The sequence below is a fragment of the Perissodus microlepis genome, chromosome 7 (assembly GCF_051167445.1).
Source record: "Perissodus microlepis isolate ML-2025 ecotype Zambia chromosome 7, ASM5116744v1, whole genome shotgun sequence".
Taxonomy (NCBI): domain Eukaryota; kingdom Metazoa; phylum Chordata; class Actinopteri; order Cichliformes; family Cichlidae; genus Perissodus; species Perissodus microlepis.
Genome location: NC_140467.1, coordinates 8241672 through 8260922, shown reverse-complemented (window position 1 = coordinate 8260922; position 19251 = coordinate 8241672). Strand labels below are relative to the sequence as shown.

Below are 19251 nucleotides of genomic sequence, written 5' to 3'. Positions count from 1 at the left end.
GTCCACGCGTCCAGGTTTCGCGTTTGCATCTCGTCAAAACAAAGCGGGGGCGAGCAAGCGGCGGTTCTTGCTTCTGGCTTCTTACTGAATGAGTCCCCGCAGGTCGGACCTTTCCACCGCCCGCCCGCCCGCACCCCGATGCCCGTGAGGGTGCGCAGACCGGCGGGTAACAGAACAGGAGGCAGCCGCTGATGAACCCGGACAGTAAACACTTCCCCTCAGCACTACATGACCGTTTCATCCCAGCAGGAGCTACACGACAGGATCAGGAACGGTGAGTGCGGGCTACAGTGGGCGGGCAGAGGCGCATGACATACGGCAACTTTGTGGCCATTATGATACAGTTTTTATCCAAAGGTGGACCAAATGCAGCATCTGCGTGTGTTCGTTACACGGTGGCTTTGTTTACCGGGGCACTTTGCTTCATTGTGTTCTGCGCACAGGTTTTTAAAAACATAAAACATCCACGTACGCACGACTGGCGGTGCATTCCTCCCAGTAGGATAAACGTGGACTGTTGATTGCGTGTCTGGCCGATTGAATGGCCGTATGATGTCGAATGGCTCAGCTCGGAAGCACGGGGAGAGATCCATACAGCAGAAAATAAATTTATGTTCATACGGATAATTTTTATTTATTTTTAAAGAGGCATCGATCTTATTGTAATCGCCCCTAAAAGACAAGCCAAGGAGGAGGAGGGGTGAACAAAAGCAGAAATGCCCAGACTGGCGTGGCATGGCATTCCGGGTAGACAGTGAGCAGCCAGCGCTGCTGACTCAGATGTGATCTTACTCTAATTAAACTGCAGGGCCGGTTCTTCTGAAAACACACGAGGCACCCCCCTCTCTTTGTGCTTTACATGTTGAGGCTAGTGTTGGCTCTTTTGTCTGTAGAGTGACAACCCAGACTGCTGTTCTCCCCTCTGACCAGGGGATGGTGCTTTACTTTGTACAGTACGTTTCTATAGGGAGACACCCAAACTGAGAGCAACTGTAACGCTTTTACAGGAATAACTGGCGCAGACTGATGCGTGTACACACATGCACTTCTCTTTTCTCTTTCCTCTGATGTAATGCGTGTGCAAACCCTGGAGGTCAGCCCAGCTTTGATTGCAAAACACTCCTCTGTGGTTTTGAACTGACAGTCAGGTAGAGAATAAAGAAAGAGAAAGCGCTCATTGTGAGGAAGTCTCAGATGTGGGGTTTGATTTTTATCCTGTGCCCCTTTGACCAATCGCTTTACTGTGTTGTGTCTCTTATACCGCTTTAATGTTCCCTGCTTGACTCGCTCTCTCAAAGTAAAGGGCGGAGGAGGCTCATGACTGCACTTGAGACATTTTTCATCGATGCCTCACACAGCTCCTTGATCCAATTTTAATCCCTCCTGCTAGCTTTTGTTGACATTTCCACTTTTACGCAAACTTCAGATGCTTGATGGACTGCGGCGGAGGCACGCCTCCCGGCCCTCCCCTCGACCCCTGTCGCTCAATTTCAGCACCTTCTCGCCCCCTCCTCCGAGCCCGGATTTGGACAGCAGCAATGAGCATCCAATCAGGAGGTGAGTCTCAGTTCCTGGGCTTAGCATTTCACAGCGTGCAGCCTCCTGGAAAATGCATGAAATATTTATAAGCATTTACAAAAAGAAAAAAGAAATCACACCATGTCTGTCCCAGAAGATTTCATTAACCAGCTGAAACACATGCTGGTCTAATGGTAATGATGTCCTGGTGGGATGTTTAATTGACTAATTTCCTCATGTATGGGCACCTCATTCGTTTGTGCACTCTGCTTTCCATGTTTTCTGTCTTCATGTGTGTGGGTGTGAAAGGGGGGGCTCTGTTGTTTACTGCTGTGTTGTCAGCAGAGAGTTTCAGGACTGCGTGGGTTTGAACTCATCATTTCTTCTTTTTCACCAGGTCCTCCTAAAAATATGCAAACAGTGTTTTCTGTCTCTCTCTGTCTTTTTAAAAACTTTTAGGATATTTTAGATTGATGAATGTGTTAAAACATGCACTTAAATTTTAGGTATACTCGAATTACATTACACTTTGGGAATTGTGCCTCTTAAAGGGGCAGTTCACCCAGAGCTGGTACTTCTGACAGCATTACAAGATGGAAACATCAGCGTTTCTCTTCACTGAGCTGTAATCTTAATGTGCAGCACACGTGCTTCCTTTGCTGGCAGGTGTAGTTCCTACATGAAACTGCTCACACTGAGGTTTGTGGATTTTTTTTGAGGGTGGTAACAGATGATTTCTAAATTAGAGACGCCAAAACCTTCAGTTGTGCAGAGAAGTTTACAAACACTCATCATGGACACGAATGTCGCAGTAATTTTAGAATTTTAATTTCTTTGAACTTTTTCTAGGTTGGAATGATACACCATACATCTTTAAGGACTATTTTCTCTAAGGCAAAAAGTATACATACACACTCAAATACATGTATACTCCCTCACTAATATTTGATTAAATGTCTCTTAACAAGTTGCACCTTGACCAGATGCTTTTGGTAGCTGTCAACAAGCTTCTGGTATAACAATGCCTGGATGTTAGATCACTCTTCTTAGCAGAATTCGTATAGTTCATTTAAACTGGTTCATTTAAACTACCACTGCCAGTACCACTGGCAGCAAACCAACCCCGGAGCATGATGCTATCACCACCATGCTTGACAGCTATTTCTGTGTTCTTAGGTTTGAAAACTTAAGCTTTACTCCTCCAAATATGTAATCATAACAACTAACAGGAAGTTAACAGGCCTTGGCTTTTTTTAAAGTTAAAAAACACTGTAGAACCTTTAGCACCACTTATTAAAAATTTAAGGGAATGTATGTAGATTTCTGACCCTGATTAGAAAAAAAATCCAAAATAAGTTCAAACTTCTAAATGCATTCCTTGTTTTTTGATAAGATGCAATCACCCCCCCCCCCCCCCCTTCCCCCTTCATATCTATATATGTTCATATGTCCATATCTCTGCAGTACGTTAATCAACTCCTGGCTGTAGCTGCATATTTAGCTTCAGTGGTTAAAAATATGATATCAATCTTCTCATCTGACCCCACAGCAACAAAAAAAAAGAAAAAAAGAAGAAGATAAGAAATCTAATATTGGTCAAGTTCCTGTCTCACATATTGTGCTACTTTTTACTTTTATCCTGCTGCACTCGCCACCAGCTGTGGGAGAGCAGGAAAAGCCTCTTTTATTGTTCTGTATTGTGTCCGTGCTTCCTATCGCTGTTTCTGCTGTTGTTTAAAAGCCGGACGACTTCCTCCTCCACCTCATCTGCGTACAGTAAAATTCACAAAGCCCCGGCTGCTTACCATGCAGTTCCTTCTGGTATCTGTGCTCTGCATAAATATTTGTTTGCATCAATAGCTGTATTGTACTGACAGAGAGCCAGGGAGGGAGGAAGAGTTTGCACGCCCCCCCCTTCCATCCAAGCGTGTGCGTGCTATTGTTTTTTGCTGTTCTGAGACTGGCAGTACAGCGACACTGTGGCCCACCTCTCGGCTGGGCTCCACCCATCCTGCTCTTAATGTGCCACTTCCATCTCACCATGCATCATTCTGTCCTTTATCTCTCCTCCTCTATCACTGGTTGCTCTTTGTATTGTCATTGTGCTTGTTATGTTTTGGGTTTTTTCCTGTGCATACTCTCTCCTTTTATGTTCTCCTCCCTTCCTCCTACAGCTACAGTTTCCTCTCTGTGTGTCTCTGTATGTGTCGGCTCATCAGCTGACCTTCTTTCTCTCCCGTCCTGTACTTAGAATACTCTGTCTCTCTCCCTTTACATTTGCCTCATGAGGACTCTGCACCGGCTGAAGTTGATGAGCTCTCCCAGCCTCAGTGAACTGGGGAAGAGTGAGAAAAGTTCGCCGGAGGACCGAGGGGAGAAGCAGAAGAGGGCAGGAGCCAACGCCACCTGGAACAGGTACACAAGATATGACAAAGGTAGTGTTTTAATGTGTGTGGAGATTCTTAATTTACACCAGCTCGTGTGTGTGTTATGTTGCAGCATCCATAATGCTGTGATAGCAGTCTTCCAAAAGAAGGGCTTGGCGGATAATGAACTTTACGTCCTTAATGAGGGTGTCCGGTGAGTGTAAACAGCCACACTCACCCACTCACTGACTCACTGACTCGCACACAAACACTGCTCTCAGAAAACTTCCTTATTTTAGACCGTTGATGTCATTTTGTGCCGTAATCGTTGTAATTACCGTGTGTGCTGTATGTGTTGACTGAATGTTTTCTCGTAAACGGGTTTGTTGGTGTGTGTAGTGTACAGCATGTAGGCTTGGGGGGTCATGTGGTCACATCAGATATCTCATTATCTTTCTGAACCAGACCCATCACTTGTATCCGCTTCCATTATAGCTGGGTAAACATATTTCTAGAAAAGTCACAAGGAGGTTGACACATTTTTCTATAACTACACAGACGGATCGGAACATAACATGGCTGCCAAGCACTGTTTTTACAAAGTTATAAACACATAATTAGCCCAACACTACTTATTATCTTTCTAACTGTATTTATTCATTTGTCCCTTTTCCTCAGACATCTTTTAAAGACTGAGCTGGGGTCCTTCTTCACAGAATACCTTCAGGTAATGCACCTTAAATAAAACAGGACGTTTATTTCAGATGTATTAAACTCAGAGCTCTTTGAGACGGGAATTGGAGAACAGTTCTACAGTGATTCATAATTACTGCCTTCTTTTCACAGAATCAGCTGCTAACGAAAGGCATGGTCATCCTGCGGGACAAAATAAGATTCTATGAAGGTATGCAATCTTGAAATTAATAAATAAATAGAAATTAGCATATCTCACTGGAAATCAGCTTAATTCAGCTTCGAGCATGTTCCTTTGGGATCCATGCAGGCCAGAAGTTACTTGACTCTCTGGCAGAGACCTGGGACTTCTTCTTCTGTGATGTTCTCTCAATGCTGCAGGCCATCTTCCACCCGGTTCAGGTAGGCGAGCATCTCAAGAGTCTGATCTCCGTCCTAGCCCTTTATTGAATCGATGCTCAGTCTGTCTGCTGTTTTCTGTGTGCAGGGTAAGGAGCCTTCTGTTCGACAGCTCGCCCTGCTGCACTTCAGGAACACCATAGTGCTCAGCGTAAAGCTAGAGGACGCCCTGTCTCGCCCGCGGGCCCGTGTGCCTCCCTCTGTTACACAAATGCTGCTCATCCTACAGGTAGGCCTGCAGGCATCAAGCCAAGCTCATGGCTTCCTTATGTGCTGCTCAGCACCGAGTCTGAGTTTGTTTCCAAACACCTGCTGTTGTGCATTTTTGGCCCAGCTTGTTTCTAACATTAATGATAAGGTTTAATTGTATTGCATTATTCTGAAGGTGTTCATGAAGATAAAGAAGTACTACACTGCTGTTGTTTCTGAGTAAATTACTTTTAGTTTGGCGTATCTTCATAAAATTTACTGATTATTAGTTGATCTGCTGGTTATTTGTTGTGACATACTGTGTTAATGCATTAGTTTTTAGTCATGCAACCCAAACATTATTCAAACAAATATATATTTTTATTGTCACACAGTTTTTTTCCTCTTCTAAACTTAAGCACCAACAGCCCACAGGGGTGATCTGTGAGTATGATGGTGCTAAATATACAATTTAATGCCTGTGTTTAGGGGGTCCATGAGCCGCGTGGTGTGACTGAGGAATACCTGAGGTTGGAGTCACTGATTCAGAAGGTGGTCTCGCCCTATTTGGGCACCCATGGGCTTTACTCTGGAGATGATGCTGAAGCTCACTGCAATGTTCTGGGTGAGGCAGAAGCAGGATAAAAATAACAGTTTTCAGGGTTGAAGGGTTGGTGAAGCTTAATAACGTCTTCCCATCTTTCCCTCTTGTGTTTCAGAGAAGCCTTGGGGCTGGTCCAAGTCAGCGGATCAAGCGTCTAAAAACCCCGTGGTACGATCAAAGAGCTACAATGTTCCTTTGCTGCTGACCCCAGTGGCTGAGTATGACCCAGATGCCAACTCGGTTGGCAGTGGAGGAATTCGGCGTCACTCGGCCTGTGAGATTATATCGTGCCTGGAGGAGCAAGGACTGGCCTATGCTGACCTGGCCCCAGGATCAGAACTGTCTAGCTCCTCCTCCAACAGACTGTGTGTGGGCTCTCAGTTCAATGGTACGACTGTAGTCCTCACTCTGTTGATTATTATGAAGCATCATTATATGCTAAACCTTAACAATCCAGTATTATCTCCTTTATAGGTATAGTACAAGCTGGAGCCAGTGCCATGGACTTGCCTCTGCTGTCTCCCTCCATCCTCCCGCTTCATTCCTCAGGAGCTCTCCATGGCACCGAGGCCACAACAACAATGACTGATCTCAGTAAGGGAGCATCCTCTACGCCGCCCAGTGAATCATCCAGCCCTGAAACCATAATTGGACAAGTGCTAGAGTCTGCAGACTCAGGCCCAGACGGGATATTTATTGATTTCCCATCTCACTCCTCAGAGGTGATGGGGCTCAGCCTCAGCCACGAGAGCAGGCAGAGCACTGTGTAACTGTGGTTGCCTTTAGGGATGCACCCCCCTATTCTGGAGGCAAGAAATCGTACATTTCGAATGGGTACCATCTTACTGTTTAGCTTTGGGTTTTTTGCTGAAGTATGATAAGTTTCCCTGACTAGTTCCTTCCAAGTGCTTTCACTGATGAATGAAATTTTCATTCTTAAAAACAAGAAAAACACCATTGTTAGATAAGTGGTACTGTTATTAAAGGACTCGAGGATGCATCTGATGGTACTTCACATTTTCACTGTTATCAACAAAAAATCTCTTAAAAAGACTACAATGAGCAATGAATTGATGATTATGAACAAGTGCTCCATTGTTTTTTGAACATATCAGTAAGCCACACACTTGGACTGTAACATTCCTTATTTCTTTTGTTTGCATTTCTACTTTTATGCACTACAGAAGTGTTGGCTTATATTATATGTAAAGTGAAACCACAGAGCAGTCTCACCATTTCATAGCCACCATTGACTCACATCTTTTAGACTGTTATTTTGAAATATTACCTTAAAAAACTGCATAAAAAGTTTAGTTAAATAATAAATTAATGTTTTAAAAAGTTTTTTTCCCCCCGACGTTATACATTTACCACCATGTTTGCTGTTGCAGAAAAGTGTCGCTCCTATAACGTCTCTGCTGTAACTTGGTTCTAAAAACTTGGGTCTAGGAATAAATGAGCTTAGGTGAGAGTCACACCCAGACTGATACACTGTTTATTTTCTTGATGGGTTTTGTCAACAATATAAAAACTAATAAAACTACGGAGTGTTATCAGACTTATCTGTTGCCCCACAGAGGTGCTCTTAAGTAAGAGTAAAATTTGAAATGATAAGGATTTTCTTATCTCTGCAGAGGAAAAAGCTGCCACAGTTACCTAGAGAAACCTTTCATACACAATCCATTTCGTGGATTTGCTTTGTAAATGTGTAATGTCGAACAGTTTCATATTTTTTGCCGGGTAGTAATGAGCTCCTCTGCTGTCATGCGTCAGCGGTGCTCGTAGAGTGTTTTCAGAGCAAACATCAGTGTGACGGCATTTTGGCGAACAGGACAATGTTTATTGTTTACATTTGACAAAGATATGAAGATTTTGACTGAATGTTGTCTCACACACTGTATTTTGCACCACCACTATCTTGTAAATAAAACTGCATTGTTTTTATTTTTTTATTTTTTTTCAGAAGCTGTAAAGTGAGCATTTACCTTGAAAAGAACTTAAATTTTAATAAGGGCTTTTTAACTGAATCTTTTTCAATGATGTTTTACCTCAAGCGTTTTGTACTTTACTTTTTTGACAATCTATGATGTCTCTGGAGTTGTACTTTGTATTAATTTGTAATACTAGCCCAGTAAAAGAGAAATAAATGCATTTGAGGAATATAAAAAGAAAACATGGTGCATCTTCTTCTGTTTTAAAAAAGCATTTTATTAGAAATAAATGTCTGCCCTGCCTTTGTACAACACATATGTTGGTTTTTATGAAGGGGGGGCTCTGCAGCTGAAGCTGGATTATTATTTATTTATTTATTTTTGTTTAGCCAAGTTCCACTTGCAATCTAGGTTGTAACCAAGATTGTAGAAATCCCCCTCCCTAGTTTAAACCTGTACCACTTCAATAAAACAAAAAACAAACAAACAAAAAGACCAGGAAGAACACATTATTTACATTTTATATTTATAAGTGTGAAATGCTGAAGTCAGTCAGCTTTCGTTTTATTGTTAACTCCCCTCGGGTTAATCTTGGAACTATTAAATCCTTTCAGCTACATCATGTAATCTTTATCAGCACAGCAGATGGTGTTTGCTGAGTTGCTGGAGGGTAGAAATCAAGTAAGTGGACCTTTAAAAAAAATAATCAAGCATTTGTTTGGTTAGATCCCCACTAGGTTGCTATGAGTGGGTGAAGCCCCAATCCAAAAACAGATTGACAAAATCACGGTTTTGTTTTGAAAAGGATAAACGTAATTTTATTTAGGACGTGCACTTGTTTTGAAAGGACTAACCGGAAATGCAGGGTAACTGTCGGCTGTATGTAGCTGAAAGCTAACGTTTTGTCGCATTTCTTCGCCGCCGTTTTCAGTCTGTCTGCTATTTTGGTATTTGTCTTCGTTTGAAGAGTTTGTCGTTGAAACCCCGGGTTAAAGACATCGAACTGACTCTGCTGCTGAACTCGGTAAGACTGCGAACAGTGGGGTCAGTTTTACAAGTTAGCTACAGCTTGCTAACATACGTTAGATTTATGTTTGCTTTAATACTGAGTGGAAGTATCAGGAGATGGATTTCTCTAGAAGACCCGTGAGGGTCTGCTTCCTAGTGGGGGGGTCTAGTTTTCAGTCATGTGTTTATAATTAAGGAGTGACGGGCCTGTGCTGTCTTTTGCTGTGTTTTCAGATCACCTTGACTGTGATTCTCCTTCTCACCTTCTTCAGTCTCTCTGGGTGTGGGTGACACTGGCTCTGTGCCAGTCCTCCACAGATGAAGATGTCCCTGGCCCAGCGAGTGCTCCTCTCATGGATATTTGCTCTGATCTTCTTGATCCTGCTGGTCCTCAAGCTGGACTCCAGAATCCACTGGAATTGGTTCCTAATCTTCCTCCCTGTTTGGACCTTTGACAGCATCCTCATCCTCATGCTGATAGTGAAGATGGCAGGCCGCTGCAAGCCGGACTTTGACCCCAGGGAGGGTGAGCAGAGCTTGAAGAGGAGGCTGTGGTACCTAACAGCCCTGCTGCTAAAGCTGGCCTTCTGCCTGACTCTGTGCTCCCGCATGGAGGGGCACACAAAAGTGTGGATCAGTGTGGTCTGCATCCCTCTGTGGGTGCTGCTGGGTGGAGCACTGATAGAGCTGGGCTACAGCGTCTTCCACTATAGGAGAGACTGAAATTGCCAGAATGTGAACTTTTTTTTTTTTTTTTTTGAAATACTCAGGCATCTGTGACGAAGGATACATCACTGAAGGAAGATGCTGACCTTTATTTAAAACACTGTTCCTTTGCTGTAAGTGCAGACTCACTGGGTTAGTGACATCTACACACTGGGGCATGCAGGCTCTGCTTCACCTTCACCTGCTTCAGGCGGCATCAGAGTGTTACTTTGGGACATGTTTTTGGACATGTGTTGCTGCCTTTTAGCTCATTTTTAGTCATTAGTAAGGAATGGATTAAACTTAAGAGCCAGGTAAAAAGTCTGGCTGATCAAACATGTGCTACACAAAACATTGATCTTACCTTTTCTACATTAGCTGCACTCTGTCAGCAACAGTTTGAATGTAGATGAGAACTTCCCCCATCTGCTAATATTAAATGTAATTTGCACTGTAGAAACTGCTGTAGACCTCTTTTTGAAAGCCAGGAAAAAAATGTCACTGTTCATCCTTTTGTCGGCTGTTTTACGTCATGTTTGCAAACAAAATTACCCAGGGAGATTTAAGAGTAAGTGCAACCTTTGCTGCAGGTCAGTATTTAAGTCTTTTGAGCCTTCATAGCAGGAAAAGGCTGAATTCCAGGATGCAGTGTGTTTGTGGTGTCTCTGGATGAAGAGACATGAAATTCTATCATAAAATTCATGATAGAATTTAATAATTTTTTAAAAATCCAGTCATCTCAGGGTGACTGAGATATCTACAGCTGATAAGTGAAGCCGATGTCGAAGTACGTTTAACCTGCATTATTTTTAATGGCCACCAGGGGGTGATATCTGTGGTTGCAAGAGCACTTCCAGTGCTACAAAGACTGTGTGAAAATGATTCTTAGACATAACCTCTGTTTCAGGTTATATTGAATAAAATTGTAAAGTTTGGGCTGTCTATGTGACAGAGATGTGGATTTTCTGGACACGCTCATTGGCTAACAACTTGTGATTGTGTGCGAGTCCTCCTCCTACTACACTAGCTGTGTGTCACACTCCTCTTATACACCTTTGTATCCTTTATTGTAACTTGTCCAGCAAACCTATGCTCCAGATGCATTTTTAGGAACCTAGAGATCCTGCAGCACGGCATACTGATTTCCAGGTCAGGAGGGTGTATTAGGTGAGAAAATAAAAAATTAAAGTTAAGAAGGTACTGCTTCCTTATGCTCCAAGAAGTTGGGATTCTCATGTTTGATTTGGCATAGATTTTTCCTGATGTAACCCTTCAATTTATCCGCATTTGGGATTCCTCCTGGACTACAACACCACAGTACCACCTCTTCTAGGATCCAGTCAAGTTTTGCTCAACATGGAGCCAAAAGTAGGCAGTGACTTATTTTTACTGTTTTTCTCTGGTGGGAGGGTCTTAGAGTTCACACTCACAGCATATTTGGAATACATCCTGCCATAAGCTGAGGTTTCTTTTTGCCCCTTCCTTTAGGGGTCCCTACAGTGGATCATCTGCCTCCATCTCACCCTATACCTATCATCCTGCCCTCTCACACAAACTACTCATTTGTAATCCTGTCCTGGTCACTCCCAGTGAAAACACAAGCATCTTCACCTCTTCTCTTGACTTTATGTAGCAAAACCATCTCCAAACCATTATAACAGGTCTAACTACTATCTTAATATCCTTCTGCCCCACCCCTGCCTCCACATTATTCTTTACCTGCCTTGTGCCCTGACTGTTGCTTTGCATGCCTGACCCAGCAGCCAGAAAGGCAAATGACTGTGACCTCATTGATACAAAACACAGGCGAGACTTTTAACGTTGACCAAGTCAACATTTTGAACCATTTATTGAGAGGTTCTGATCAGAGTATAAATCACACTACCAATTCTTAGGAAATAAAATGTATTTACAACAGAATTTTCACATACATCGGTTTCAAATAAAAACAGACAGTAAATGATATAAATAAGTTCTATGGAAAATAAAACCTGTCTTACAAAAAATATATGCAATTTCTGTATACATTTTCTCACATTGGTGCTAATAACATCTATACTGTACAGTTTTGGTACATACAGTATCATTTACAGCCCTGTGTGAGTCCAACAGTCCAGTCTGAAAACAACTACTTGCTCTGATATGAAGGTTTAAAAATAACAAACCTCCAAATCGGCATGAGCAACGATAAACAGATGATTTGAGAGAGATCACAGGGATCTCCTTGATGTCTCAAACACTGAACAAAGGTCGTTCTTACAGCAGGGGAGTACGGATGGTTGTTTTCAGACTGGCGAGACCAGTACCTAAAATAGGTGCTTTAAGAGCGAAGCTAAGTAGTGCACAGGCACTGACACACGGGGTCACATAACATTTTATATAAAGCCTACGTACATCTGCTAACAAACGTGAAGTGAGCTACTTAGCTTACATTCTTAGACCTTGTTAAAATACCTGCACAGCGCACCCTCGTTTCACTGCGTCACAGGAGGTCTGGCAGTGTCAAAGCAGCTTTCGCTCACTTTTCTGGTATCTGAAGTAAGGATGCACTTTGAAATATTTTACCAAAGCCTTGGCGCAAATTGTACAGTAAAAAGAAAAAAGAAAAGAAAAGAAAAAAGGAAAAAAGCAGACTAGACATCTAGACATTCATATTAAGAAGTCTTTCTGTGTTTGGGGTGTGTGTGTTTTCAGGGGCTGTTTTAATAAGTGCTGCTGAGGCGCTGTATCCTGTAGCGCTGACCCGGGCTTGCCCGGCACTGAGTCCTTTACTTTTGGTCCTTTACAGAGCGCAACTGTCCGACTGTCAGATGCAGGCTTAGACGAGGAGCCTCGAGAGTCACTGTGATGGTGGCTCTTGGGTCTACTGTCCGTGAAGGAAAGAGCCAAAGTTTGATGGGCCTCCATGGGTTTAAAAAGGTCAAAGGTGACGAGTGTCCGTGGTTGTTTGTGTTCTAGTTGGGCAGGACCAGAAGCAGGTTTCTTCTTCTCTTCTTTGCTGCTGACATCTCTGTCCTTCTTTACTTCTTTCTTAACCTGAACGTTCGCAGGTTTGTGAGTTTTTCCGTCTTCTCTCCCCCATTTTCCCAGTGCGCTGCTGTCTTTGCCCTCCCTGTGGCCACTCTTCTCCTTCTTCCCATGGGAAGACTTGTGTTTATGCGTGCAGGAGTCTCGAGCCTCCTCTCTGTCTGGCCGTGGGTGAGCCGCAGCAGGCGTGCTTGCCCGGTCCTTGTCATGCTCCTTCTCTCTCTTGACATGGGGTTGCGTTTTTGAGTCCCACTCCTTGGCCCACTTCTCGTCTCTCTGAGCTGACGGGTTGGTTGGGGCGGTTTTACCGCCCTCTCTCGTCCGTTCCTCTTCCTCTTTTTTCTTCATCTGCGGCAGTATCTGCGTTGTTGTGCAACCCTCTCGTCCTCCCTCAGTCTTAACTTTCTCTTGCTCTCTCACCCGGTCCTTCTCTCGCTCTCTGTCTTTCCCCCTGTCTTTTTTATCCTTTTCCTTCTCTTTACTCCTGTCCTTTTCCTTCCTCTCTTTCTCTTTCACCCTCTCCTTTTCATCCTTCTCTCTTCTGCCTTTATCTTTGTCCTTTTTGATTTGGGGTGCGTTATAAGTGCTCAGTATACTCTCTTTACTTTTCTCTTTCAGGCCCTGTCCTGATGTTTTGTGCTGCCTCTCTTCTTCCACATCACTTTCCTTCCTAATCTGCTGTGATGGCTTTGAATGGGCACTATCCGCTCTGTTGCCCTCCTCGTGGTCCATCTGCAGTGTCTGACAGGTGTCTGCAGCTCCTTTGCCTTCCTCTTTTACATCTTCCTCAGCTTGAGGTTCCATTAGTGTGGGACTGAGTGCAGATTCATCTCTTTCTTTCTTGACCAAAGGTAGTGACAGTGCCGCTGACAACTCCTTCACGTCAGCTCTGTTCTCTCGCTCTTCCTCATTGAAAATCTGTGTCGGAGTGTCTGGGGGTGCCCCCTCCCATTTCCCCATGTCCTCCTCATCCTCCAGCTTCGTCACTGCCTTTACAGCAAGGTCACACTCAGTCGCTTCTACCTCCTCCTCTTCCTCCTCTTTTTTAATATAACATGTTACTTCTCTTGGTGAAGATGTCTCCTCTTCCTTAACCTCGTCTTCCTCCTTCTCTTCATGTTGGTGATACTGTTTAAGTCGGATATGCCAGGCCAGACTACAGACAGCAGACACTGTCTTGAATTGGTGGACAACTCCTCTGGGGATGAAGTAGATGTCATTGTGGTAGAGTTGGATACGGGCGTATCGGATCCCCTCCCTCCTGAGCTGGTTCAGCTTGGCATCATCGATCCACTGCACACACTGTAGAGGCAAGGACAGGAGCACATGACATTCAACAACCCCTCAGAGAGAGTGAAAACATGCCTGCGGTGATAGCAGATCTGTGTTTTCTTACACTTAAAGCAGCATTAGGCACTCTTTCTGAAAGTTTTTTGAGAAAACCCCCAACAGTTTTTAATGCTGTCATAACAAATATATTAGAATACATTTGCTTTTAACACAACCAGGAGAAACAGCATGATTAGAAACACACTCTTCAATTTTCACTTACAAATGAAGTGTTAGGGTTTTAAATATGGTCTCAACAACCAGAATGCACAAATATATTCACGAACAGTTCTGCTGGTGTGCACAGGGGTGAGGTGAGTTAGTCCCACCTCACATATCCCATTTTCAGGAACCGGAATTTTGGAATAACTTGTTATCTAAAAATGAAGCAAACTCATTGATTTGTTTTGCTGTTAATTTGGTCAACTGAAGCAAATCATGAGAGCTTCTCAATGAACAAACAACTTGCTATGAACTTATTTGGGTGAACGATCACTGATACAATTTTTGGTGTAGTTGCCAAACAGTTAAAGGTGGAGAGAAGAGCAACACCCTGCCTTTCATCTGCCAATTGCCAGAGCCGACACGTCATATGCAGAACAGGAAAACATTAGACTCCACAAGGTGCAACTGAAGGCTGTAACGACAAAATACCTGCCAGCAGCTCAATATTTAAGATTCACAATGCCAGAGCTTAGCACCCTGTGAGTGTTAGTTTTCTGTTAATTTAAGTTAATTTTTAGCTTTAGAGTGACACTCATGGGCATAGTGAGTGTCTTATCAGCAGTATCCACTTTAGTCGCCTGCACAGTTTTGTTTTTTAAGTTTGGCAGCTTATAAAAGCCTAGTTTTAGGTTCTATAATTTTGAGTAATGCATCCCATCTGACAGAAAGCTTTTTGTCATTTTCAGTGTTTTTTTTTAGCAGACAGCTGACAAAGAGGCACCGTCACACAATAAAAAGCCAACAGAGAGCTATGAACTGTTTCCCCTCCGCTGTGGGTGAGACTTATTCATGCTCAGTGTCCATTAGTGCAAGATCTGAATTGTGTTTTACAGGTTAATCATTTATGGAGTTAAATTCTCCCAGAGGAAGACCAGACCACTGAAATAGCAAATTAAAACATCTACATTTGCCCCGGGGAGGGAAAAATTGGGGATATTCCAAAAAGCCAGCATATGTGTTTTATAGCCCAACAACCAAGTCTGACTGCTGTTCAGTGCAGAACAGGTGGTGCACTCTGTATTTATCCGACCTTTTAAATTACTGCTGCTGATTTTATGAGCTATACAGTGTGTTGAAAGATATGGGCTGCAAATATAGGCAATCTATTAATTATTATTTTTTATCATTTTAAAATTTATATTTGCACACTTTTTAAAGAAGGCGTGACCTGAGAGACAAAAAAAATATTTATTTATATCTGGCATGTACCCCTAGACACTGTTAAAAACGCCGGCCCACCTGAGAGAGCGGGGGTTCGTGGAGATCCAGCTGCAGCCTCATAACCACATCTGGAAAATCTCCTGCGTGGAAACACACAACGTCTTTGGTGATCCGCGCAGGAGTGTCGCTGCTGTAAAGAATACACACGTTTGTGATCAATCTCTAATCAGCAAAGAAAAAGACGCAAAAGCTACTGTAGACATATTATTATATAATATCATGATATTTGGAATTAACAGCACATCAATAATAAGCTGACCTTGACTGTAAATGTCAGTATTTTACATTGCCTGTCTTGACTGCTGCCGTTTTACCTTCATAAAATTTGTAACCATCTCTGTTAGTCTAATATATAATACACAGCTGTTCTTATACAGATGTTTAAGTGATAAGCTTAAAAACATAAGAAGATGTCACTTTGAACTCACTCCTCTCCACAGCGCACAGCCTTCAGCACACCGACAGCTGCAGTAGTTTGCCTCTCAAAGCCCTGACCGATGTGGTCAGCGTGAGCTCTCGTCCGGTCCTCAAACAGCATCTCTCTGGGCTCACTGGTTCTAGGAAGGTACTGCAGGTTCTTTATCTCATTGGTGGACCTGAAATACATTTATTTACAAGAGTCACAACAAATTCGAGATGTGCAGGTACCCCTAAAAGATAAATGCAGCTGCTTTAAAGACAGGGCGAACACACCTTTTCCTTTTGAAAGGTGATTTTGGCATGTCTGCCATAGGTATCATCTGTTCTCCAGGTCTGACCCACATGATGGGGCCGTCGTCACTCTCTGTGGGGCTTTGCAGCCGCAGACTGGAGAAAGTTCCCCAGGGCAGGGTCCGCTGCACAAACACAGGACGAGAACCGTCGGGTTACATAACACCTCGCAGCACTTCACAGGCAGAAGTTAAACAGATGTTGACACGCCACTGACTCCAGTGGTGTGCACAAATACAGACGCAAGCAAACAAACCTCCAGGAAAGGAGACTTCTCTAACATGCTGATGAACTCGGGAAAGTAGTCTCCGACCTCTTCATCCACAGCTCCGACCAGACTGACCTGCCGCATGGCCCCAGCTCTGTATGTTCCCTGGGAATATGTCCGCTTCACCTGCAGGAGGCGCCGCAGAGGACACAGATTAGACCCAGCAGGTAATAATAAATCTAAATGTTAACCTGACATGCTGTTTTACTGCTGCACAAGATGCTTTTAAGTAGGGCTGCCACAAACGATTATTTTGATAGTCGACTAGTCACCGATTATTTTTGCGATTAGTTGACTAATCAGATCATGCATCCATTGGACATAAAACGTACAGCTTATTGCACCAGCATGCATTTGCTCTTATATAACTATCAGTAGCTTACAGCTTTAAGTGTTTAAGGTATGTGCTAACTAAAAATAAAGACAAGATAGATAGTTTATTAAATTTAAATGAAATTTGCAGATTGTTTCGGTGGAGTTTAATAAACTCAGCCGTCTGCTCCTTGCTATCTAAAATATAACAGGACGCTGGAGTATATTCTCGAGCATCTCACACTTCTGATAATCAGTTGTAGTGATTAGTGATGGTAAATTTGATTCTTTTTACTGAATCGAGTTTTAATGAGTCACTCACCAAAGTGAATCGGGTTTTTTTGAGTCATTTGATTCACTGAGTCAGTCGACCAGAGAGTGCAAAAAATGTACATTTTCACACAAACTGAATTTGTTTCTCTTTTCATGTAAATCCTACTGCTAAGATGAATGATTCTAAAAGAAAACAACTATTTTATAGAGCAAAAACATTTCTAAAATTAAGCAATTTCCTATCAAAATTGCTTAATAAACATTTATTTATTTTTATTTTATTTTTTTTATTTTATTTTAATATATTTTTATTTTATTAGTATTTTCCTTAAATGTGTTAAATATATATTTTCTCATCTAAATGTCCACTGAGCTGTGAGCCAGGGGGCGGTAATGCGCCTTAACATTGGTTGCCAACCAAGAAGAAGAAGAAGCTGTGAGACAGGAGGGAGGGGGTGAGTGAGTGAGTGAGTGATTCGTTCGCTCTATGATTCAGCACAGGAGGGAGAGGTTGAGCAAGTCCTCAGTGATTCGCTTACGATTCAGCACAGGAGGGAGGGGGTTAGTGAGTGAGTGATTCGTTCGCTCTATGATTCAGCACACGAGGTAGGGGGTTAGTGAGTCCTGAGTGATTCGCTTAGGCTTACGATTCAGCACAGGAAGGAGGGGGTTAGTGAGTGAGTGAGTGATTCGTTCGCTCTATGATTCAGCACAGGAGGGAGGGGGTGAGTAGCTCAAATGTGCTGTTAGCATGTTAGCAGAGCGATGCTACTGTGAACCGAGGAGCTATTTTCTTGATGTGAGCTTCTACTCAGGGTTTTTTCTTCCAGTTCAGAGCAGAATTTTTTTTTGATACGATACTGGATGTTGTGTTTTTCTCCACAATTTAAATTATAAGCTAGATACATTGCTGCTAACAGCAACAGGGATGAGTCAGTTGGGCTTGTGAATCATGATTCATGAGTCAGTAAAGTGATTCTCGAGTATTGAACGATTCGTTCATGATTCGCGCATCACTAATCAGTTGTCTGCTTGACGTTTATTCAGCTGTGTAAAAACTATAACTTTAATCTCAGCCAAACCGATTTACTCAGGAACAAATAAAATACTAAAAAAGCCAAACAATAAGATTTTTTTAACTTATCTAAGTGACTTCCATATCATGTTTAACCTGAGTTGCGAAAGATGGCGGTGGTTTGAAAACGATTTGCCCACCGGCTCTAGTGAGCCTTGCCCCCGGCTAGCTATCGAGCTAGTGGGTAACAGACGTCTCCGAAAACGTCGGATCGCTTTTGAAAATATGTGGTGTCTTGATAAACTGAGCAGATATTTGAGGTTTACACAGCTACATTCTCGTCTGAAATATGTTAAACGTTTATTTTGTGACCCAGAAAGAATAATAAGAGTAATATTAAAACTAACTAGCTGCTGCCATTGTTGGAAACTGAGCAGGGCCGCGCTATGAATTCTGGGATAGGTTGGGCCACGAAGTATACACCCGACCCATCCTTCAAATCTGGGGAAACGAAGGGCGCATTTGTCGGAGTCTTCGAATTTGGACAGTCTTCGTCATGTCGCTGTAGCGTAATTGGCCTACTAATGCGGGCACAGGAGGATGCGGTTCCTGAATTTGGACACAGCTATGATACTGGACACGCTTCTTCTTCTTCGGGGTTTAACGGCAGCTGGCATCCTTGTACATGCAGCGCTGCCATCTTCTGTTTCAGTCCGTTATTACACTCTTAAAACCTACTACTTATTCCTGCGTCTTTTGGGATCTTACAAAGCTTCAAACGACGCCTCGACTATTAAATTAGTCGTCGACGATTTTGATAGTCGACGTAATCGTGACTAGTCGACTAATAGTGGCAGCCCTACATTTAAAACATTATATACACCTTTTATAGGCATGTTCATCTAGCAGCTGAGGCTAACACAGTCTATGCATTCATAACATAAATGGAGGAACCCTTCCACTTCACCTGCCCTTAATAAAGCCCTCATTAAGAAGACAAACAGTATTAAGAGGACAAACAATCTGACAGACTGAAGACTTAAAAATCTGTAACACAAAGAAAAATGCATGGAGCAGACATGATGACGTACAGCACTGCATAAAGCTTTATCATTTGTCACAATCTGCCACAAGGCTGTTTGTTTCCTTCCTGCATCGTAATGTACCGCAAGTACTTCTAATTTTAACCCCTAACTAATCATTAAGGGTTTGTAGTGATAAGGTTTTAATGATAACACATTGCATTAACAAAAGATCCAACTGGATTCATCTTGGTGGAAATTTTAGAGCAGAAGATTTGTTTATTTAGTAAACATATGTCAGAATATGTCAACAGACCATAAACAGAGGATGTTTATATGATAAATACATTACACAGAGATAGTACAGGTAATCTCCCAACACACTTTTCACACAAAGAGTTTAAGTTCTGTTCTTTGAGACAGCCAAACAGCGAT

General features: G+C 42.7%; 3 protein-coding genes across 4 annotated transcripts in view; 2 read left to right on the top strand and 1 right to left on the bottom strand.

The window, feature by feature from the left end:
- The first annotated feature begins 64 nt into the window (after positions 1–64).
- LOC146382488 (proline-rich protein 5-like) lies at positions 65–7942 on the top strand. The gene is made up of 11 exons (XM_084933150.1): positions 65–274; positions 1427–1557; positions 3808–3933; positions 4018–4098; positions 4563–4611; positions 4731–4788; positions 4888–4979; positions 5065–5205; positions 5655–5790; positions 5885–6157; positions 6244–7942. The coding sequence occupies exons 2-11, from the start codon at positions 1427–1429 to the stop codon at positions 6537–6539; spliced, it is 1383 nt and encodes a 460-aa protein (XP_084789276.1). The 5' UTR covers positions 65–274; the 3' UTR covers positions 6540–7942.
- A 586-nt stretch (positions 7943–8528) lies between these two features.
- tmem60 (transmembrane protein 60) lies at positions 8529–10362 on the top strand. 2 transcript variants are annotated; one of them, XM_084933140.1, is made up of 2 exons: positions 8529–8724; positions 8981–10362. In XM_084933140.1, the coding sequence occupies exon 2, from the start codon at positions 9027–9029 to the stop codon at positions 9429–9431; it is 405 nt and encodes a 134-aa protein (XP_084789266.1). In that variant the 5' UTR covers positions 8529–8724; positions 8981–9026; the 3' UTR covers positions 9432–10362. The 2 variants fall into 2 exon arrangements, with proteins under 2 accessions (XP_084789266.1, XP_084789265.1); XM_084933139.1 differs by having other exon boundaries at positions 8530–8724; positions 8943–10362.
- Positions 10363–11223: 861 nt separating this feature from the next.
- The window catches only part of LOC146382486 (lysine-specific demethylase RSBN1L-like), a 15890-nt gene continuing 7862 nt past the window's right edge, over positions 11224–19251 (bottom strand). Inside the window, exons 4-8 of the mRNA XM_084933126.1 lie at positions 16183–16320; positions 15909–16051; positions 15644–15811; positions 15234–15345; positions 11224–13742 (exon numbers count right to left, since the gene is read on the bottom strand). Coding sequence (XP_084789252.1) covers positions 12063–13742; positions 15234–15345; positions 15644–15811; positions 15909–16051; positions 16183–16320 — 2241 coding nt within the window. The 3' untranslated portion in view covers positions 11224–12062. The remainder of the gene's footprint in view (positions 13743–15233; positions 15346–15643; positions 15812–15908; positions 16052–16182; positions 16321–19251) is intronic.

What these genes read in the sequence shown, in the direction of transcription:
- LOC146382488 (XM_084933150.1), top strand. Translation starts at nt 1,427, where the DNA reads ATGCTTGATGGACTGCGGCGGAGGCACGCCTCCCGGCCCTCCCCTCGA. An exon ending in GTCCTTAATGAGGGTGTCCG is followed by an intron (nt 4,099 to 4,562) that starts GTGAGTGTAAAC and finishes CCTTTTCCTCAG; the next exon opens with ACATCTTTTAAAGACTGAGC. An exon ending in AAATGCTGCTCATCCTACAG is followed by an intron (nt 5,206 to 5,654) that starts GTAGGCCTGCAG and finishes GCCTGTGTTTAG; the next exon opens with GGGGTCCATGAGCCGCGTGG.
- tmem60 (XM_084933140.1), top strand. Translation starts at nt 9,027, where the DNA reads ATGAAGATGTCCCTGGCCCAGCGAGTGCTCCTCTCATGGATATTTGCT.